This window comes from Oncorhynchus mykiss, chromosome 22 (assembly GCF_057628025.1).
Source record: "Oncorhynchus mykiss isolate SJ-2025 chromosome 22, ASM5762802v1, whole genome shotgun sequence".
NCBI lineage: Eukaryota > Metazoa > Chordata > Actinopteri > Salmoniformes > Salmonidae > Oncorhynchus > Oncorhynchus mykiss.
The window spans coordinates 35,542,447-35,566,070 of record NC_143043.1 but is presented as its reverse complement, the minus strand read 5'-3'; the positions used below and the strand labels follow the sequence as shown (position 1 = coordinate 35,566,070).

Below are 23,624 nucleotides of genomic sequence, written 5' to 3'. Positions count from 1 at the left end.
TATAGAGTTGACATGGAGAGGAGAGGGGTCAAATGAGCTAATGATTGGATGCAAATGTCCATAGTTCTATTGAGCTTAGGCACAGTCTGCTATTTTATTTTTGTGTTCATTTGACTCACATTGATGCATATGTATTGTTGTTTATAACTGGAGGGGTTTATACCATGTATTTTCAATTATCATTCATTCATTCATTCATTGCTCCATCCATCCATTTCTTTCCCCCAGGTCCTGAAGCTAAGTTATAACAAGCTGAGGGAGATCTCAGCAGAGAGCTTCTCAGGCCTGTCCTCACTGCTGCGCCTCCACCTGGATCACAACCAGCTGCAGTTCCTGCACCCCCAGGCCCTGCTCCACCTCCCCAACCTCAGACTGATCCGACTGCAGGGGAACCGGCTCCACCAGCTGCACCCGCAGGCCTTCTGCACTCTGTCCCTACTGCAGACATTCTGCTACTCCACCCTCAGGTGGGTTTTCATGTGCCTGAATTGTGCATTTATTAATCTATTCACTCTTAGTCTTAGGTCACACCTAACAGTAGTGCACTAGAGTAGTGCACTGCTTAGGGAATAGGGTGTAATTTGTGACTGGACTATCCCCCTCCTCTCCCAAGGCATCTGGATGTGTCCAACAACAGTCTAACTATCCTGCCTAGGGACACACTGAGAACTGCCCCTCTTCTGGAGTCCCTGGCTCTGCAGGCCAACCCTTGGACCTGCGATTGCAGCATGGCTTGGATACAGGCCTGGAGCATCTCTCACCCAGGTGCCTATGACACTACACTAACCCCTAATCCTATACAGAGTCTTAGGGATGAAACATTCACAAATATACATCGGTCCCCGGTCATATCAGCCCGTGGGAAGATGCTTGAGGTTGGGGGTGCTACAGACTTCTATATTGATGCGCTACAGATGGCTATATCGGTCCGCTAACATAGGACTAGTGAAAGCCAGCAAGTATTTAAGTGTTTTTAAAATATATATATATATATACTGTGTGTATATATATATATATATATATATATATATATATATATATATATATATATATATATATATATATACACTATACATATATATATATATATATATATATATATATACACTGCTCAAAAAAATAAAGGGAACACTTAAATAACTCAATGTAACTCCAAGTCAATCACACTTCTGTGAAATCAAACTGTCCACTTAGGAAGCAACACTGATTGACAATACATTTCACATGCTGTTGTGCAAATGGAATAGACAACAGCAACAGGTGGAAATTATAGGCAATTAGCAAGACACCCCCAATAAAGGAGTGGTTCTGCAGGTGATAACCACAGACCACTTCTCAGTTCCTACGCTTCCTGGCTGATATTTTGGTCACTTTTGAATGCTGGCGGTGCTTTCACTCTAGTGGTAGCATGAGACGGAGTCTACAACCCACACAAGTGGCTCAGGTAGTGCAGCTCATCCAGGATGGCACATCAATGCGAGCTGTGGCAAGAAGGTTTGCTGTGTCTGTCAGCGTAGTGTCCAGAGCATGGAGGCGCTACCAGGAGACAGGCCAGTACATCAGGAGACATGGAGGAGGCCGTAGGAGGGCAACAACCCAGCAGCAGGACTGCTACCTCCGCCTTTATGCAAGGAGGAGCAGGAGGAGCACTACCAGAGCCCTGCAAAATGACCTCCAGCAGGCCACAAATGTTTATGTGTCTGCTCAAACGGTCAGAAACAGACTCCATGAGGGTGGTATGAGGGCCCGACGTCCACAGGTGGGGGTTGTGCTTACAGCCCAACACCGTGCAGGACGTTTGGCATTTGCCAGAGAACACCAAGATTGGCAAATTCGCCACTCGCGCCCTGTGCTCTTCACAGAGGAAAGCAGGTTCACACTGAGCACATGTGACAGTCTGGAGACCCCGTGGAGAACGTTCTGCTGCCTGCAACATCCTCCAGCATGACCGGTTTGGCGGTGGGTCAGTCATGGTGTGGGGTGGCATTTCTTTGGGGAGCCGCACAGCCCTCCATGTGCTCGCCAGAGGTAGCCTGACTGCCATTAGGTACCGAGATGAGATCCTCAGACCCCTTGTGAGACCATATGCTGGTGCGGTTGGCCCTGGGTTCCTCCTAATGCAAGACAATGCTAGACCTCATGTGACTGGAGTGTGTCAGCAGTTCCTGCAAGAGGAAGGCATTGATGCTATGGACTGGCCCGCCCGTTCCCTTGACCTGAATCCAATTGAGCACATCTGGGACATCATGTCTCGCTCCATCCACCAACGCCACGTTGCACCACAGACTGTCCAGGAGTTGGCGGATGCTTTAGTCCAGGTCTGGGAGGAGATCCCTCAGGAGACCATCCGCCACCTCATCAGGAGCATGCCCAGGCGTTGTAGGGAGGTAATACAGGCACGTGGAGGCCACACCACACTACTGAGCCTAATTTTGACTTGTTTAAAGGACATTACATCAAAGTTGGATCAGCCTGTAGTGTGGTTTTCCACTTTAATTTTGAGTGTGACTCCAAATCCAGACCTCCATGGGTTGATAAATTGATAATTTTTGTGTGATTTTGTTGTCAGCACATTCAACTATGTAAATAAAAAAGTATTTAATAAGAATATTTCATTCATTCAGATCTAGGATGTGTTATTTTAGTGTTCCCTTTATTTTTTTGAGCAGTGTATATATATATATACACAGTTGAAGTTGGAAGTTGAAGTTTGAAGGTAGGCCACAGCGACAGCTCCAATTCACTCAAAATATGTCAATTAGCCTATCAGAAGCTTCTAAAGCCATGACATAATTTTCTGTAATTTTCCTATTTGTTTAAAGGCACAGTCAACTTAGTGTATGTAAACTTCTGACCCACTGAAATTGTGATGCACTGAATTATAAGTGAAATAATCTGTCTGTAAACAATTGTTGGAAAAATGACTTGTGTCATGCACAAAGTAGATGTCCTAACCGACTTGCCAAAACTATAGTTTGTTAACAAGAAATTTGTGGAGTGGTTGAAAAACAAGTTTTAATGACTCCAACCTAAGTGTATGTAAACTTCCGACTTCAACTGTATATTTTTTAAATTATTATTTTTAGTGGGTGCTGCAGCAACCTCAGCCCCCCTACTTCCCACGGCTATGCCTCAAACCGATCCCAATGTAACAAATGTTGCTCAAATTACTTCATTCCAACTCCAGCACAAGAAAGAGGATTTCAACTCTCACCTGCTCAGATCGTTCTGAAAGCATTTCGGTTAGAAAGAGAAGAGCATTCCTGAAGAATTAGTTTGTTTAAATATAATTTGATTTCTGAGAAATTAAGGTAATTGATTGCACCCACATTGGCAATTTTAATTGAATGATTCATTTCAGAGGAGGCTGGTAAGATAAGCTATAGGAGGATGGGCTCATTGTAAGGGCTGGAATGGAATTAATGGAACGGTATCAAACGTATGGAAACCACATGTTTGACTCCATTTAATTTATTCCATTCCAGTCATTACTATGAGCCCATCATCCTATAACTCCTCCCACCAGCCTCCTCTGATTCATATTCTCTTCAATAAATATAGAACCTAATCCCATCCTAACAACCTGTATACAGTATCAGTTCTCTATGTCTGACAAGTAGTATGGAGCTGCTGCTTGGAGTATTGCTTCTTCAACCTTGTATTCCCTGTGAATCTGGTGAGGTTTTTTTCCCCTGTTCAAAGAAAGTAGCCATTGAAGTCGCTTGTATTCTTTACCATAAATGAATGTGAAAGTACCTAGTTTTGCCCACTAGATGCCGCTGTTCCTGCTACTGCCACCACACCCTTTTATCCATTTAGCTGATTTATTAAATGGAACACCTACTTTTCTTTGTAACTTTGGGTAGAAAACCAATAGCTTTTGCTCATTACGAAAATAAATGGTGTGGTCAAGCCAGTCCTCCATGAAAGTAATTCAGTTTGTCCTTCTCTTAGCAACCTAATGCTTCAACCCAACTCTCCTCGAATAGTCCAAACAATGGCAGCTCTCTGAGAGGGCTATCCATATGGTGCAATTCTCATGTGAAGACTTTTCCTACAAGCTCAAAACTTTGATGGAGAATTGGGCTAGTGATTAAAATGTTGTGACAACCCTAATAAAAGAATACAATTATAAACCATTGCATGGCAGTCATAGGTTTTTTAATAAAATGAAAAGAAAACATCTCTATATGTAGCGTGATTAGTGAAATGTTCCATTAAACCCAACCTGATACCGTTACAAAACACTATACAGTTAGAACTGCTGTACCCTAATGGTTTGCTTGTTCGCCAATCACCAGGAATGGTCTAACTAATCCAGACCTTTTTTAAGGAAATAAACCATACACAGAGGGGCCATTTCCTGGACATAAGTTAAGTCTAAGAGAAGGACAAGCTTAATTGCTTTCATGGAGGACTGGTTTGAATTGCGAGGATGACCACACAATTTATTTTCATCATGAGCTGTTGGTTTCCTACCCAAAGTTGGAAAGAAAATGTTGTGGTAGATTCAATTAACATAAGAGACCATCAACATTGATTAAATGGCAGGGTGGCAGTAGCAGGAACAGCGGCATCTAGTGGGCAACACTTTGGTACTTTCACGCTAATTTATGGTATAGAATGCAAGCGATTTGGCTAATTTCTCTGAACAGGGGAAAAGAAGCAATACTCCAAGCAACAGCGCCATACTACTTGTCAGACATAGAGAACTGACACTGTATGCTGGTTATTGGGGTGGGATTCCTCATGTCTTACTCATTGTTAGGAAGAAATATGGTAGAAATATGATGTTAGTTACTATATTGATTGAAGATTATATGAATCCTACCAATTAAAATGGCCAATTTGGGTACAATCAATTAGCTTAATTTCTTTCTTTTTTTAATAAAAAAAAATTATGTTTCAGGAATTCAGATCTTATCTGTTTCTAACTACATAAACGATTTCACATGGTGGGTGTCATGGCTTGATAAAATAACATGGAATGACCCAACTGTGTCCTCTCCTTCAGTGTCAAACTAACCATGTAATTATGTGGACAGTCATTGATCTACAAGTAATTTTCCATGCCGAAAAACCCCAGGCAATATCAGTAGCCTAGTCAAACTGCGTGCTGTGCGCAGCTATGTGCGCTGACCAATGAAAGGTAGGCCATGATCTGGCACAATTGCACGTCACCTTCAACATTCAAATTTATGCAAAATGGCTTTTGCAATATTAGGCTTTATTAGTTGAGTAACAGCCAATGTAATTTGCTTGGTTGTTTTTATTACATGTGCTATTGAAAATGGTCCAGGTTTAAAGTAGCCTAAGATACCGCCGGAGAAACACAACTCTCATCAGGCTATATGCTGATTGGGGTTTACATTCAATTTGATTTTGATTGTTCAGGTTCACCATCATCAAGTTTTGGTAGTTTTTTTAAAACAATCAGTATATATGGTCATTATTAGATATACATGGTAAAGTTGATGATTTCATAAAGAGGACAGCAATCACTTTTGCTACACTTGATACCCGCATTGCATGGTCGAAGCAGGAGAAGAAGAGAGGCTCACTCCAAGTCAGTCAAAACTTCCAAACGATGAGTTGGGGGTGAAATCCAAAGTGGTGCTATATATTCATTTGCTATGTCATAGCACATTTTTAAGATAAATATTGATACATTACTAGCTCTAACACTTTTAATCTGCAAAAATGACAAAATAGTTAGTGGGTGATGGTGATTTCAGATCAAAAGTCAGGGTCTCAGCTCAGGGGGCCTACATACAACACAGACATATACATCATTTACACACACACACACACACGCACGCACACACACTCACACACACGCACACAGACTCCCAGCCCTGACCCCATATTTGGACCATACCCAATATGAACTATCGCAAACTACTGATTCAGACGATGCCCAGAAACCCCTGAGGGAAATGAGCCCATACTTTTTTATGCCACTGCTCTGCTCTGTGCTGTTGACATCATGCCGTTACAGAATGCAGGCCAGACAGTCAGACACTAATATGAATTCCAGCAGCATTTTTGGTGGTAACCTCATATACGGTGCATTCGGAAAGTATTCAGACCCCTTGACTTTTAACACATTTTGTTACGTTACAGCCTTATTCCAAAATTGATTAAAACGTGTTTTTTTCTTCTCATCAATCTACACACAATACCCCATAAGGAAAAAGCAAAAACAGGTTCAAATAAATAAACTGAAATATCACATTTACATAAGTATTCAGACCCTTTACTCTGTACATTGTTGAAGAACCTGTGGCACCAATTACAGCCTGAATTCTTCTTGGGTATGACGCTACAAGCTTGGCACACCTGTATTTGGGGAGTTTCTCTCATTCTTCTCTGCAGATCCTCTCAAGTTCTGTCAGGTTGGATGGGGAGCTTCGATACACAGCTATTTTCAGGTCTCTCCAGAGATGTTCGATTGGGTTCAAGTCCGATCTCTAGCTGGGCCACTCAAGGACATTCAGAGACTTGTCCCGAAGCCACTCCTGCGTTGTCTTGGCTGTGTGTTTAGGGTCATTGTCCTGTTGGAAGGTGAACCTTCACCCCAATATGAGGTCCTGAGCGCTCTGGAGCAGGTTTTCATCAAGAATCTCTCTGTACTTGCTCTGTTCATCTTTCCCTCGATCCTGACTCATCTCCCATTCCCTGCTGTTGAAAAACATCCCAACAGCATGATGCTGCCACCACTATTCTTCACCGTAGGGATGGTGCCAGGTTTCCTCCAGACGTGACGATTGGCATTCAGCCCAAAGAGTTCAATCTTGGTTCCATCAGACCAGAGAATCTTGTCCTTTAGGTGGCTTTTGGCAAACTCCAAGCAGGCTGTCATGTGCGGTTTACTGAAGAGTGGCAGAGTCTGGCCAATCTACCATAAAGGCCTGATTGGTGGAGTGCTGCAGAGATGGTTGTCTTCTGAAAGGTCCTCCCATCTCCACAGAGGAACTCCGGAGCTCTGTCAGAATGACCATCAGGTTCTTGGTCACCTCCCCGACCAAGGCCCTTCTCCCCCGATTGCTCAGTTTGGCCGGGCGGCCTGCTCTAGGAAGAGTCTTTATGGTTCCAAACTTCTTCCATTTAAGAATGACGGAGGCCACTGTGTTCTTGCTGACCGTCAATGCTGCAGACATTTTTTGTTACCCTACCCAAGATCTGTCCCTCAACACAATCCTGTCTCTGAGCTCTACGGACAATTCCTTGGTTTTTCCTCTGACATGCACTGTCAACTGTGGGACCTTATATAGACAGGTGTGTGCTTTTCCAAATCATGTCCAATCAATTTAATTTACCACAGGTGGACTCCAAGTTGTAGAAACATGTCAAGGACGATCAATGGAAACAGGATGTACCTGAGCTCAATTTTGAGTCTCATAGCAAAGAGTCTGATACTTATGTTGTCACGTTCTGACCTTAGTTCCTTTATTTTGTCTTTGTGTTATTTTTATTTTACCTTTAGTAGGGTCAGGGTGTGAGTTGGGGTGGGCAGTGTTCGTTTTTCTAGGTTGTGTTTATGTGTTTGGCCTGGTATGGTTCTCAATCAGAGGCAGGTGTTGTTCGTTGTCCCTGATTGAGAATCATACTTAGGTAGCCTTTTCCCACCTGTGTTTTGTGGGTGAATGTTTTCTGTTTAGTGTATGTCACCTTTCAGAACTGTTTTGTTTCATTCTCCGGGGTTATTTTGTTTAGTGTTCTGTTGAATAAATTAACATGGACACGTACCACGCTGTTACAGATTCACCCACCAACCAAGGACCAGGCAGCGTGGTATCGGGCAGCAGTGAGTTCTGGACTCCTGGACATGGGAGGAGATTTTGGACGGAGAGGGACCCTGGACACAGGCTGGGGTGTATCGCCCACCCCCGGGAAGAGCTGGAGGCAGCCAAAGCCGAGAGGTGGCATTTTGAGGAGCTAGCATGGCAGCGCAAAAGGGACGAGAGACAGCCCCAAAAAATTATTGGGGGGCGACACGGGGAGTGTGGCTAAGTCAGGTAGGAGACCTGAGCCAACTCCCTGTGCTTACCGTGGAGAGAGGTGGACCAGGCAGGCACCGTGTTATGCCGTGAGATGCACGGTGTCCCCAGTGCACAGGCATAGCCCAGTGCGTTACATCACGGCGCCTCGTATCAGCCGGGCTAGAGTGGGCATCTAACCAGGTGCTATGAAGCCGGCTTAGCGCATCTGGTCTCCAGTGCGTCTCCTCGGCCCGGGGTACATGGCACCAGCCCTACGCACGGTGTCCCCGGTTCGCCAGCACAGCCCAGTGCGGTCTGTTCCACCCCGCCGCACTGGCCGGGCTACGGTGAGTATCCAGCCAGGAAAGGTTGTGCAGGCTCGGTGCTCGAGACCTCCAGTGCGCCTCCACGGTCCGGTCTATCCGGTGCCTCCTCCACGCACCAGGCCTCCGGTGGCAGCCCCACGCACCAGGCTGTCTCTCCGTCTCCTTCCTCCCGGTGCTCCTGCATGTCCAGTGCTGCCGGAGTCTCCCTCCTGTCCAGCGCTGCCGGGGTCCCCCTCCTGTCCAGCGCTGCCGGAGCCGCCCATCTGTCCGGAGCTGCCGGAGCCGCCCGTCTGTCCGGAGCTGCCGGAGCCGCCCGTCAGTCCGGAGCCGCCCGTCAGTCCGGACTGCCGGAGTCTTCCGCCTGTCCGGTGCTGCCGGAATCACCCGTCCGTTTGGGGGTTGCCGCGCCAGGGGCGCCAAGACTATGATGGAGTGGGGTCCACGTCCCGCGCTAGAGCCGTCACTGCGGACAGACGCCCACCCAGACCCTCCCCTATAGGTTCAGGTTTTGCGGCTAGAGTCCGCACCTTTTGGGGGGGGGGGGGGGGTGTACTGTCACGTTCTGACCTTAGTTCCTTTATTTTGTCTTTGTGTTAGTAGGGTCAGGGCGTGAGTTGGGGTGGGTAGTCAATGTTTGTTTTTCTAGGTTGTGTTTATGTGTTTGGCCTGGTATGGTTCTCAATCAGAGGTAGGTGTCGTTCGTTGTCTCTGATTGAGAATCATACTTAGGTAGCCTGTTGAATAAATTGACATGGACATGTACCACGCTGCATATTGGTCCGATCTCTCCTACTCCTCCTCAGACGAGGACAACGAACGTTACATATGTAAAAAAGGTATTTTTGTTTTCTAAAAACCTGTTTTCACTTTGTCATGATGGGGTATTGTCTGTGGATTGATGAGGAAAAATATAATTTCATCCATTTTAGAATAAGGCTGTAACGTAACAAAATGTGGAAAAAGAGAAGGGGTCTGAATACTTTCTGAATGCACTGTATCTACAACAGAGACATCTCAGATAGAGAGAGAGAGTCAGAGCTGGAACAGAGAAATAAAGGACACACACCCACCCAGCCCATGCCCTGAGAACAACAGCTGCTGCCCAATGTACATAGACGTGGAATCTTTGGTCACTTTGATAATGTTTACTGTTTTACTAATTTCATATGTACACTGTATTTTAGTCAATGCCACCCTATTCAACCAATGCTGTATATACAGTTGAAGTTGGAAGTTTACATTTACCTTAGCCAAATACATTTAAACTCAGTTTTTCACAATTCCTGACATTTAATACTAGTAAAAATTCCCTGTTTTAGGTCAGTTAGGATCACCACTTCATTTTAAGAATGTGAAATGTCAGAATAATAGTAGAGAGAATGATTTATTTCAGCTTTTATTTCTTTCATCACATTCCCAGTGGGTCAAACGTTTACATACACTCAATTAGTATTTGTTAGCATTGTCTTTAAATTGTTTAACTTGGGTTAAACGTTTTGGGTAGCCTTCCACAAGCTTCCCACAATTAGTTGGGTGAATTTTGGCCCATTCCTCCTGACAGAGCTGGTGTAACTGAGTCAGGTTTGTAGGCCTCCTTGCCAGCACACGCGTTTTCAGTTTTACCCCTAGGATTGAGGTTAGGGCTTTGTGATGGCCACTCCAATACATTGACTTTGTAGGACTCGTTTTACTGTGGATATAGATACTTGTGTACCTGTTTCGTCCAGCATGTTCACAGTGTCCTTTGCTGTTGTTGCTGGGATTGATTTGCACTTTTCGCACCAAAGTACCTTCATCTCTAGGAGACAGAACGTGTCTCCTTCCTGAGCGGTATGGCGGCTGCGTGGTCCCATGGTGTTTACACTTGGGTACTATTGTTTGTACAGATGAACGTGGTACCTTCAGGTGTTTGGAAATGTCTCCCAAGGATGAACCAGACTTGTGGAGGTCTACAATTTTTTTATGAGGTCTTGGCTGATTTATTTTGATTTTCCCATGATGTCAAGCAAAGAGGCCCTGAGTTTGAAGGTAGTCCTTGAAATACATCCACAGGTACACTTTCAATTGGCTCAAATTATGTCAATTAGCCTATCAGAAGCTTCTAAAGCCTAAAGACAAGCTGTTTAAAGGCACAGTCAACTTAGTGTATGTAAACTTCTGACCCACTGAAATTGTGATACAGTGAATTTTAAGTGAAATAATCTATCTGTAAACAATTGTTGGAGAAATGACTTGTGTCATGCACAAAGTAGATGTCCTAACCGACTTGCCAAAACTATAGTTTGTTAACAAGAAATTTGTGGAGTGGTTTTAAAATGAGTTTAAAGGACACCAACCAGTGTATGTCAAATGTACCATATCAGAGCCCATGTATCCACATATGTGTAACGTATATGCAGGAAGCAGGTGCAGAAGGTGAGTTTAATAATCATGAAGATAAACAAAACAGGAGAAGCGTACTGAATGTAACCAATACTGCCTGATTACAGAGGCTACTGAAGACTATATGAAGGGAAAGTAATCAGGATGGTGATGAAGTCCAGGTGTGCGTACAGATGGAAAGCAGGTGTGCGCAATGTGGGTTGACCGGGGATGTGGAGCCCAGAGGGAGGGAGCAGGAGTAGGTGAAGAAGCACATTCCTACCTACTAGTGACGGTTGGTGCTGTTTAAGATGAGAAAGGACTTTTTTTTTTATTCATGAGCATGGCCTTATTTCTAATACAGCATATTGAATGACTATCATTCATATTCCATTCACCCAGTTCAATGTAACAGCGATAGGTTTAGGCTACTACATGATACTCAGATGTTCCCTTAACCCATCATGAGGTTGGTACAACTTAGCCTATGAATGAACGTTTACAACATAGCACACAGTGACACATGGACAGACAGTGACATATTCAATACCGCCTTGCACACTCTTGCCTGCATCTAGCTGATCTAGGTTGAAATCATTAGTCCAACAGTTGCAAACGAGAGTTTCTATTGGACAAATTCAGGTATGTTTATCCCCATTTCGTTCCGTTTGCTTCAGTTTAAGAAACGTTTTTCAACAGAATCGGTGGAATGTCCTTTTTTTATTGTGTCATTGACTGTATGTCTGTTTGTCCCATGTGTAACTCTGTGTTCTTGTTTGTGTCGCACTGCTTTGCTTTATCTTGGCCAGGTCGCAGTTGTAAATGAGAACTTGTTCTCAACTGGCCTACCTGGTTAAATAAAATTAAATAAAACAAGGAACACACCCCTGATCACGTGTAAACACAGTTGACTTTCATAGCAGCCTCGTTGTATTCCTTCTCGCATCTATGCACCCTCCTCCTCTCACCCTTTCCCTTTGCTTGTGGACTTCAATGCACAACACATCAGCTATATATGACCAGGTGAAAAAACCTTTCCAAGCCAAATCACATCATAACCGCTACAGACAGCCTACATCGTTGTCCACATATTGCCTAAAGAAACGCCATAGTCAACATAGCTAATAGACCTAACGCATTAGTAAACACGCTACAATCATGCAGTAACGTTACAGTTTACAGTCAGTAAGTAGTTTAGCACTTACACCGGCGGGCCCCAGTGCAATAATTTAGTAAAACCAAAAGTTTAGCCAGCTAGCTAATATAGCATCCCTTTGTTTGAGTAGGGTGTTGGAGTAGGCTAAACTAGCTAGCTGCATTTTCTAGCTAAGTGAAACAATGTAATAAAAAAAACAAAATCTCCCTCTCTCTTGCGTCTCCTTAATTTTGGAATAAATTCATTTGTCTTTGTCAACTAATGTCTTTGTCTCTCTTTGAGTCAACTACTCACCACTTTTTATGCACTGCAAGGCTAGCTAGCTGTAGCTTATGCTTTCAGTACTAGACTAATTCTCTGATCCTTTGATTGGATGGACAACATGTCAGTTCATGCTGCAAGAGTTCTGATAGGTTGGAGGATGTCCTCTGGAAGTTGTCATAATTACAGTGTTGGTCTATGGAAAGGGGTGAGAACCATGAGCCTCCTAGGTTTTGTATTGAAGTCAATGTACCCAGAGGAGGATGGAAGCTAGCTGTCCTCCGACTACACCATGGTGTTACCCTAGAGAGTGCTGTTGAGGCTACTGTAGACCTTCATTGCAAAACAGCGTGTTAATAAATTATTTGGTGACGTAAATATATTGAGTATAGTTTTATCTAAAACTGATAACTTTTTAAATGTTTTACAATTTTAATATTTATGGTCCGCCTCTTCTTCCTCTGAGGAGCCTCCACTGCTACCTACTGAGTCTCAATCAGATTCAATGGAATTGGGATGCTTATTTGGGTGAGGAAATACTGATTCTTCTCTTCTCTCTCAGGGGTGTTGAAATGTCCGGGGCCGCATTGCCTGGTCTGTGCCTCACCCAAACACATGAAGGGTCGTGGCCTTTTGCAGCAGAAAGACCTATCCTGCACCTCGCCTGTCATCTCCACCAATCCCAGAACCTCATCTCAGGAGGATGGCGAAGTTCAACCAATAGAAACCTTTAGAGAGGCTTTAGGCAACGCCTCCCTGGGGATGTCTGACCAACAGGGGAATGCTGTTGATCTGAAGTGTAACATCACACACTCCTCACAGACTCCTGACATTACCCCACCACACCTTTCCTCCTCCTCCATCCCCATCTCCCTCTCCCTGGACTGTGGGGTGGATGGGCATGGCTATGAGAGGCTGTGGAGGCTGCTGGCCTACTACAGTGAGACGCCTGTCAGGCTTCAAAGAGAAATAATGTTGAGTAAAGCCCCAAGACTTGCCTACAGGTATGAAAATGCAGAAACACACAAGACACATTCCTGTGTTATTTTCCTCTTTACCTGTACAATTTTGTTGTAACCCCAACACATAGATCAAATCTGTCCTTTCTTGTCCTTCAGGTACAGACAGACAGCAGAGAAGGAGGGCTACTACCATACAGGGGTCAGGGCCAGTATTCAAGCACAGCCTGCCTGGTTACTGCAGCCCCATGTCAGTCTAGAGCTCAACAGAGCTCAGTCCAGCGCCCACAGGGTTAAACTGACCCTGTCCACCCTGGTGTCTGCTCCCCCAGACCCCCCATCCCCACACTCCTGGGTCCTCATCCAGACCAACCACACCCACACAGCTTTTACTGCAGCTGCAGAGAGACAGATCCACCTGCCCTGCCCTGTCCTCAGCTCTATTGGAGACCTAAGTTCTGGAGACCACAGGCTCCAATGGGTTTTCCCAGATGGTTCAACAGTCTCCTCTCCCTACCGCAGCTCAGATGGTAGGGTCCGGGTGTCTGGCCAGGGGCTGGTCCTGCAGAGAGTGTATCACTCTGATGCTGGACTGTACTATTGCGTGGCCCGGGCGGGGGGAGATGTTGATGTCCTCCCCCTCCGTCTGGCGGTGGTAGAATCATCCAATCCTCTCCCAGGGGAGGAGCTAGGCCCGGCTGTGACTGGATTGGTTGGAGACCCTGTCAGTCTGCCGTGTGAGGCCTCTGGTACACCGAGGGTTGAGGTGAACTGGGTTCTTCCTGGCGGGAGAGTGGTAGGGAGTAGGAACGAGGGGAGGAGAAAGGACGAGGCAGGGGTTACTGTCTTGGCCAACGGTACCCTGTCTCTCCCCATCCCTGCGCTGGGAGATGCAGGCCTGTACCGGTGTCTAGCGGTGAACCAGTACGGTGCTGACTCTCTCTCCACCAGACTGACGCTCACCCCGCGTCCTTCTGACACCTCATCACGTATGAGATATCCCATGAGGCCACCTTCTGTGGCGGGGGTGTCCAAAAGGGTACGAGCCCCTCTAGGGGGTGAGGAGATTGAAGGGGGGGGGTCAGGAGATGATGAGGGGGAGAACATACTGCCCACCAGGGCAGGTTACAACAGGACATGGCGTCCCCCCATCAGATCCCACATGGTGAGGGTGGAGGGAAGCAGACCACCCCAAAAGGGCAAGAAGCCCTTGAGGAGAGGCTTCCCTGTGGAGCAGAGGAGGAACAGGTTGGAGGGTCGGCGGAGCTTTAACCTGGCCAAGCACAAAATAGACCCTCAGAAATGGGCCGACCTGCTGACTAAGATACGTGAAAGGACTGCCCCTAAAATCACAGACTCCCTGTATGTACCACCCCCAACAAGAGCACATACTACCACCTCAGCCCCAACTGAAGCACAGACAACCACCTCAACCCGAACTGAAGCACAGACAACCACCTCAGCCCCAACTGAAGCACAGACAACCACCTCAACCCCAACTGAAGCACAGACAACCACCTCAGCCCCAACTGAAGCACAGACAACCACCTCTATCCCAACTAGAGCACAGTCAACCAGAATACAGACAAATAGCAGACATACAGAAAGCAATCACACAACCAGAACAAATCCAGGCAGCATACAGCCAGAAAGTACACAGTCAGACAGAATACAGACAGAGAGAATACAGACAAGTAAAACACAGACAACCAGAATACATACAGACACGACATTACCAAACGGCACACCAGAGGTAAGCGTGGGAAGAAACTCTGATCAACGTCTTGTATTGGACTCAGAGGCTGATACCTCAAAGAGTTCTTCCATAGATGTCCTCAGTCTACAGGAAGAGTGGTTAAACCTCACCCATACATCACTAATCCCAGATCTGCTAACAAAGGATAGAGTGGCCCCAGAGACACCAAACACTTCAGATCCGAGCAATAACTTCCCCCAGAAACCTAAGTCAAACACAGACACAGAGACAGGGACAGAAACAGAGACAGGGGGTTCTCTTAAAAGCACAAAGCCAACCTCCAATGTCAATTGCACTAGCGCAGAGGAAAGGAGACAGAGTGTTATCCCTGTACGGACTACAGGTGAGGGGGAGAGGACTCGAACAACAAACTCTGGAAAGGTAATGTTCTCCAACTCTGTTCCGTCGCGACCCAGAAGCCCCTGGAATGCCAGCAATAGGCCTGGCCAGAGGAGACGCATCAACAGACTCAGAGGACGACCCATGCCCCGCCAAAGCGCTCCAGGTCCAACCTCCCCTCTCCAGAATAACTTAAGTCCCACTACCACCAGAGCAGCGCTTACAAAGCCCAGGAAACTGACAGCACCTGCTACAACCATTACTATAAGCACTACTACTACTATTACTACTACTACTACTACTCCATCCTTAACTAGGATCACTGCTCCATCAAGCACATCTGTCTCCCCCCCTGCCTTCCTTTCTGCCTCGCCCCCTTCGCCCCAGACATACACAGACAGGGTGACTCACTTAACAAACACTGCTGCTCGGCTCCCTGACAGGTCCCAAGCGACTATCACACACACACGCACACACACTAGCACACTCATAGGCAAACATACACCCACAGTCACTCACAGTCACACAGAAAAACAGAGTTATGCTATAACAGAGGGTCAGGTCGGGGCCACTCTAAAAGAACAGGATCCATCTGTCTTCAACCAACACAACCCAGAGGATATCAAAGCAACTACCACTCGGTCTGGAACCACACCAGGTGGAACAACACCTACTGGTACTGAGAAAGAACCCAGTGAGATAGAATCCAGTGAGATAGAACCACTCTACCCAGAAACCAAGGAAGAACTCAGTGAGATAGGACCACCAGCAACTGAAAAAGAACCCACTGAGATAGAACCACCAGCAACTGATGAAGAAGAACCCAGTGAGATAGAACCATCAGCAACTGATCAAGAACCCAGTGAGATAGAACCACCAGCAACTGATGAAGAACCCAGTGAGATAGAAGCACCAGCAACTGATGAAGAAGAACCCAGTGAGATAGAACCACCAGCAACTGATGAAGAACCCAGTGAGATAGAACCACTTTACCCAATTACTGAAGAAGAACCCAATAAGATAGAACCAGTCTATCTAGCACCTGATGAACCAGAGGAGAGACAGCCAGAGTCAGAAATAGACAGCTCTTTTTCATCTACAAAACAACTACTGCCCCCAACTACAGCTAATACAGCAGCTATCACTGCTTCAGCCATCACCTCCTCTACAGTCATCACCTTTATTAGAAGAACTACCACTATAACTATTCCTACAACTACTGCTACTATTCCTACAACTACTGCTACTATTCCTACAACTACTACCACTATACCTACAACTACTACCACTATACCTTCAACTACTACCACCATACCTCCAACTACTACCACTACACCTACAACTACTACCACTATTCCTACAACTACTACCACTATTCCTACAACTACTGCTACTATTCCTACAACTACTGCTACTATTCCTACAACTACTACTACTATACCTACAACTACTACCACTATTCCTACAACTACTACCACTATTCCTACAACTACTACTACTATTCCCACTACTACTACCACTCTTACTAGTACAATAGTCTGGAGGAACCCAGGAGTAAACTCCATCCCAGACTCACATGGTAGTCGCTACCGCCCCCCATCTTACCCCAGCTACTCACAACACTCCAGCAGCCGGCACCCTTATGTTATCACTAGGCCTGACCCAGTGAGAACTCCACTTCAAACGCCACCCCCTATAAAACACACACCCTCTCTACCACACCCTATCAAGCCCAAACTTCTTCTCCCAGACATTTTAGAGATCCCTTCCTCTGTAGTCCCCACCACCAGAGCTCCCTCCAGCTCCCCAAAGACCTCCCCACCCACCACAGACAGTCAGGCTGGACTCAACCCTGAGTCCACCCTTCCTCATTCCCCTCCCGCGTCTCCAGCCCATAGTGTGACTGCCCAACGTCCCCCTCAGACCACCGTCTTGCGTGTCCGGCCCCGTATCGCTCCCCCTCACATGCGCCCCATGTCTGTCCCAGCTGAGATTGATGCCCTCCTGCCCTGCGAGGCCATTGGACAGCCTCCTCCAACAATCACCTGGACCAAGGTCTCCACAGGTACGCTACACACACTACTCTCAATTATACACACAATACATTCTACTGTCACTCACATATACACAAAAGTTACTTTGTCATACCCACACTTTACTCAATACATTCACTAATGCCACTCTTACACACAATATGCCACTCAATATGTATTTCTGTCTGTCCCAGGAGCTGTGATGTCACTGGACTACAAGGCAGAGCGTTCCCAGGTCCTACCCAACGGAACCTTTCTCATCCGGAGCGTGCAGGTCCAGGACCAGGGGACATATATCTGCAGCGCACAGAACTCTGTGGGCCTGGACCGTGCCATGGTGACCCTGGAGGTCTGGTCCCACCCACCCCGGATTCAGCTACCCAACCACAGAGATGCAACGGTGCACCAGGGGGGTGAAGTGAGGTTAGAGTGTCGGGCTCAGGGGTTGCCGGTTCCTCTGCTGTCCTGGGTGCTACCTGACCTCTCCGTCCTAACCCCTGACCCTAACCCCAACCCTGCCCTTGGAACTCACCCCCGGGTGTCTATATTCCCTAATGGTACTCTGCGTATCTTGGTGGCCGGCCCAGCAGACAGAGGACTGTATCGCTGTGTAGCCTCCAACCTAGCAGGGGCTGGCAGTCTGTCAGTCCGACTCCATGTGTCCTCTCTTCCTCCAGCCATCCAGGAGCCCAGAGAGGAGAAGGTAACCCGGCCCGCTGGTTTGCCTCTCTACGCCCAATGCTCTGCCCGGGGAGCTCCCCCTCCCTCCATCCGCTGGAGGACACCTGACGGCACCTTTCTGCTCCCCTCTCAATTCCTCAACGGGAACCTGTTTGTCCTCCCCAATGCCACCTTGTTGATACGCAAGCTAGCCACTAAGGACTCTGGGAGCTACGAGTGCCTGGCGACTAATGCGGTGGGCGGGGATAAGAGGACGGTGAGGGTGGAGGTGACTGGAGATGGAGGAGGAGGAGAAGTTGTCTCCATGGATAAAATGACCTTCTCTTCCATCAACAGTAAATTTGATCTTCCCCCCTCCTCCCCCGTCCTTAACCCTCCCCTCCCACCCTCCTCCCCCCTCAGTAAGGCTAGGATCCTCTCCACCTCTCCATCCAGTTCTATAGTCATATATGGTGAATCTCTGCTCCTTTACTGTTCAGCAACCGGCAACCCAGAGCCTAGAGTGGTCTGGAGGGTACCTGGCAAGAAACTAGTGGATGCCCGTTACAGGTGCGTGTTTGTCCTTATTGATTACCAATCTTTTTAATCGAGTCCAAATTAGCTGTAAAACAGAAACATTTTCACTACGCCTCATGGAAAAATGTGTATAATTGCATGAAATGAGTTATAAAATTGCTAAATCTTCTCTCCACCTCATGGCAAAATGTGTAGAATTGCAGCAAACTTGCTTTAAAACTGCAATATTTTCTCCCACACATGCCCCAGGGCAAAATTGGTGGAATTGCAGGAAATTAACCCCAAAACTTCTCTCCACTGTCAAAAGGCTAGGGCCATCTCTGACTGCATGTCAGACTCGCGAGTCACTGCGGTCCCTCATGAGGAGTTCAGTTTTTTGTGGCCCCCACCCCCATCAAAGTCGCCCATTCCTGGTCTAGTTTGTACAAAACATTAGGAACACCTTCCTAATATTGAGTTGCACACCCTTTTGCCCCCAGAACAGCCCTAATTCCAATGCTTCCCACAGTTGTGTCAAGTTGGCTGGATGTCCTTTGGGTGGTGGACCATTTGGGAAACTGTTGAGCGTGAAAAAACAGCAGCGTTGCGGTACTCGACACACTCAAACCGGTGCGCATGGCACCTACTACCATACCCTGTTCAAAGGCACTTCAATCTGTTCTTGCCTATTCACACTCTGAATGGCAAACATACACAATGCATGTCTCAATTGTCTCAAGGCTTAAAAATCCTTCTTTAACCTGTCTCCTCCCCTTCATCTACACTAACTGAAGTGGATTTAACAAGTGACGTCAATAAGGGATCATAGTTTTCACCTGGATTCACCTGGTCAGTCTATAACCAAGTTTCCATCCACAGTTTTTATGCAAGTAAAGTCATATAAAAACAAAATCACGACAGCTGTGATGGAAAGGAAGTTTAGGTGTAATTGTATAAATGCAGACAGATCATTTGTTCGTTGGACATGGTGGGGTCTTTTTGTGTCTGTAAAATTAATTGTGCAGGAAATGGTGGTAGAATAACCATCACATTGAGGTCAATTTGGAGTCATGCAATGATATGGTGTGAGGTCCTCCCACTACGACTCTGGAAAGCATGCAGTTTATTAGGCTACAGATGAAATAACTTATGAACTTCACAGGGTGGTGAAAGTGCACGGTGATCTTGACGCTCCTTTCCAAGAAATATTGAGGTTCTTATTCTGGTGACAAGATGATCGATCCTTGACTGCCATTTGACAAATAAAAATATTCTTGCTCTTATCCATAATAATCTCATCATGTAGACGAACCAACCAACACACAATATCGACACTGTATCTGCGAACTGTTGGCTGGAGCGTATGTGATGAGACCAGAGTTGACACATTTGCTATTTAAGGCAACAGTTTTTGTGACAAAGAGTTGAAAATACGATGGAAACACATTGAACTTTAGATTTTGATTTGGTACATGAAATCTTAAGCGAAAAAGTACATTTTGTGTGAACTATGTCATCACCCACTGATTTTTATCCACAACAAGTCCATTTGGTGGAAACATGCCACTGGTGGGAAAATGTGGACATTTTCTTAATGCAGATTCTAGAATAATTGCATGAAAATCTGTTGCTGTGACGGAAGGAAACCTAGCTACTGTCATGGAAAGAGCAATTGTTTCTAATGTTTTGTCCACTCAGTTTCTGTGTCTTGTGCTTAGCTAACCTTATCCTCTCTGTGTTGTATTTCCAGTTTTGACAAGAGGATAAAGGTGCACAGTAATGGAACGCTGTATATCCAGTCCGTGACGGAGAAAGACGGGGGGGACTATTTATGTGTCGCGCGAAATAAGATGGCTGATGACTTCCGCCTCCTCCAGGTCACCGTGGCAACAAAGCCTGCTAAGATTGAGCCAAAGCAGCCATCAAATCAGAAGGTGGTATCGTACGGAGCAGCTCTAAAGGTAGACTGTCTGGCGACCGGCCAGCCCGACCCCGCGGTAAGATGGAGCCTCCCGGATGGAACCTCAGTGAAAAGTGTCCTGTTGCAGGTGGAAGAGAGAGGGAGGCGCAGCCGGCGACTGGTGGTTTTTGACAATGGAACACTGTTCCTCCCCTCGGTGGGGATGGGGGAGGAGGGGGAGTATGTTTGCCACGCTGAGAACCATGGGGGGAGGGACACTATGAGTGTGATGGTCAAAGTCCTCGCCTCACCTCCCTCCTTCCCCAGTACCAAATATGAGGTCATCAAGGTGCAACAAGGGGGCACAGTGGCTCTGAACTGTGGGGCTAAAGGAGAGCCTGTCCCTACGATCACATGGCTCTCTCCAATGAATCGTGTCCTCCCAGTGGAAACATCAGGGCCGGTTGTGGTGCAGCAAGATGGGTCCTTGGTGATCCAGGGGGCTAGAGGGGCTGACGGAGGAAACTACACCTGCCGAGCCAGCAATGCTGCTGGGAAGAGGAGCAAGGTGATGGGGGTGGAGGTGATGGTGACACAACCCAGCTTCACTCTCAATGGGGCTGGGGGTGGGATCAATGGGGCAGACAGACAGATAGCTGTTGTTAGTGGTAGTGGACTGAGTGCTGTGATCTCCATCAGTCAGTCTGCAGGGAGGGATCATAGGGTCAGTGCAGGTAATTGTGTCAGTAATAATGGAGACTGTAAAGTAGGGGACCAAAGGGTCTCAGCAGTTAGAGGCCAGACAGTTCTTCTGCCATGTCCATCCCAGGGCTTCCCTCTCCCCCGCCTGGCCTGGTTGCTGCCCGGTAACGGGGTTCTCCCGGTGCCCTACTATGGCAGCAGACTCACCGTGCACCGGAATGGAACCCTGGAGCTGAGGGGGGTGAGGGCAAGCGACTCCGGCATGCTGGTGTGTGTCAATCGTGGCGAGAGGGGTGAGGCTCGGATAATGGTACACCTGGAGGTCTCAGACACAAAGGACACACCTCACTCCAGAGGCCCAGTGACCACCGAGAAACCTTTCCCAGTAGGCCCAGTTAGCAAAGAGCAACCTCGCCCAGTAGGCCCAGAACAACCTCATCCAGTAGTCCCAATCAGCAGAGAGAAACTTCGCTCAGGAGGCCCAGACAGAGAGGAGACACCTCGCCACAGAGGCCCAGTGACCATAGAGAAATCTCGCCAGGAGACACCTCGCCCTACAAGCCCAGTCACCAATGAGAAACCTCACTTAGGAGGCCCAGTCAGCACAGAGAACCCTCTGCCAGGAGTCCCAGTCCAAGGGGACACACCTCACCCAAGAGGCCCAGTGCCAGAGGCAGGGAGGAGTGTTGTCCTGGAAAGGAAGCCTGTGGTCACCAGCATATCAGGCTCTCTGGTCAGCATCATCAACGGAGACAATCTACAGCTACCCTGCCCCCAGACAGACAGCCCCAGTCAGGGTTCCAGCCAGACAGAGTCTCTGACCTGGCAGTTGCCAAGCGGGGTGGTCGTGTCTCGGGGCCAGGCGGCAGGGACGGGTCGGTACTCAGTCCTGGATGACGGGACTCTGACGGTGCAGCAGGTATCTGTGTTTGACAGGGGGACCTACTCCTGCCGATCCATCAATCAGGATACATCATCTATCCTGACAGTTCCAGTGATTGTCATCGCCTACCCCCCTCGCATCACCAACGGACCCCCTCCCCTCACCTACACCCGTCCTGGTGTTGCCGTTCAGCTAACCTGCTACGTCATAGCAACCCCCAGAGCGACCATCACCTGGGAGATGCCGGACCAATCCCAGCTCAGGGTCACAGGTCAGGCCCGTCTCTATGGCAACCGGTACCTGAGTCCTCAGGGTTCCCTGGTGATCCAGAACCCGACCAGCAGAGACACAGGGTTCTACCGTTGTTCTGCACGGAACGTCATCGGAACTGACACCAAGGCCTCTTATCTACATGTGATCTAACAGAACACACACATCATTTTTGCCCAAAGAAACTGCAAAGTTGAGTGTAGAAGATACTGTTCAACTAAATACTGAGGTGTTGATTAAAGATTGTAAATAGAGATAAAAATAAACACATGCATCTTACAGCCAGAGTGTGTTAAAGATGTACATGAAATCAGCAGCTGAGAAGCACCAACATCCATCATCAATAAATAAAGTGTCAACACAAACTATACCAGGCTTTAAGAGCATCAGCTCTCAAAACACAGAGACAATCTACAGCTACCCTGCCCCCAGACAGACAGCCCCAGTCATGCAATACAACACATTCAGCTCTGTATCACAACCTGCATGTTTACGTCAACCTGCCCTATTTATCTTGTTGTATAGTTATGTACTGTTGAGCAGAGCAAATGTTTGATAGTAGTCACAGAACTGCTCCAGTGATAGTTTTGTGGAGCCTCAGGGGTCTGCAGCTCTCTGTGTCTGCAGCTCTCTGTGTCTGCAGCTCTCTGTGTCTGCAGCTCTCCAACCCTGCAACCTCGACCACTCTTCCAGTCATAGGCTATACATACGTCCCAGATCATGTCAAATAAACACAACAGTTACCAAGTCTTTGAAGATGGTATTTGTAGTAATTACATATGTTTCATATAGAGTAGCATAGATTTTTGTGTGGCTCCAGTGTTACATTAAGTATGTGTAATATCCATGTGAAAGCTGATATCATTCATGTTTTCATTTCATTTAAATTATTTGTCTGTAAAGACTGTGATGTAAAGTGGTTATGTTGTGCCTCTTGTCATAAAGAGAGAGATGTACTGTATATCTAATCTCTCAATAGCCTTTTTAAGTTATGCTTTATTTTCAACTGCTTTGTTTGATAAATAAAAGAGAAAAGGAATTCAGTCTGCTCATCAAAACGTGGTTGTGTGGATGTGTGTTTGTGTGTGTGTGTTTGTGTGTGTCCTGGGGGGGGGGACAGAAACTGGGTTTGTTTTAGGAACATCAGGCTTTGTATCCCATGACTCTCAGCAGAAAACCCAGGAAATGACAGATAAGTCGTGCTTATAACATCATCACACTAACACTTCCCGGGGAGTCCATTTTTCAAAACAGTTGCTACCTCCATTACTCTCTTATTAGATGGGTATCAACTTCATTGCTCGCTTATTAGACATTTATAAACTCCATTACTCTCTTATTAGACATGTATCAACTCCATTACGCTCTTATTAGACATGTATTAATTAAATTACTCTCTTATTAGACAGGTATCAACTCCATTACTCTCTTATTAGACATGTATCAACTCCATTACTCTCTTATTAGACATTTATCAACTCCATTACTCTCTTATTAGACATGTATTAAAATAAATTACT

At 46.7% G+C, this 23,624-nt stretch overlaps 1 protein-coding gene across 1 annotated transcript in view; it reads left to right on the top strand.

Moving 5' to 3' along the window:
• LOC110502087 (matrix-remodeling-associated protein 5) overlaps positions 1-23,162 on the top strand; it is a 29,463-nt gene extending 6,301 nt beyond the window's left edge. Inside the window, exons 4-9 of the mRNA XM_090216444.1 lie at positions 229-467; positions 614-765; positions 12,649-13,090; positions 13,205-17,205; positions 17,368-18,403; positions 20,100-23,162. Coding sequence (XP_090072570.1) covers positions 229-467; positions 614-765; positions 12,649-13,090; positions 13,205-17,205; positions 17,368-18,403; positions 20,100-22,257 — 8,028 coding nt within the window. The 3' untranslated portion in view covers positions 22,258-23,162. The remainder of the gene's footprint in view (positions 1-228; positions 468-613; positions 766-12,648; positions 13,091-13,204; positions 17,206-17,367; positions 18,404-20,099) is intronic.
• The last annotated feature ends 462 nt before the right edge of the window (positions 23,163-23,624 follow it).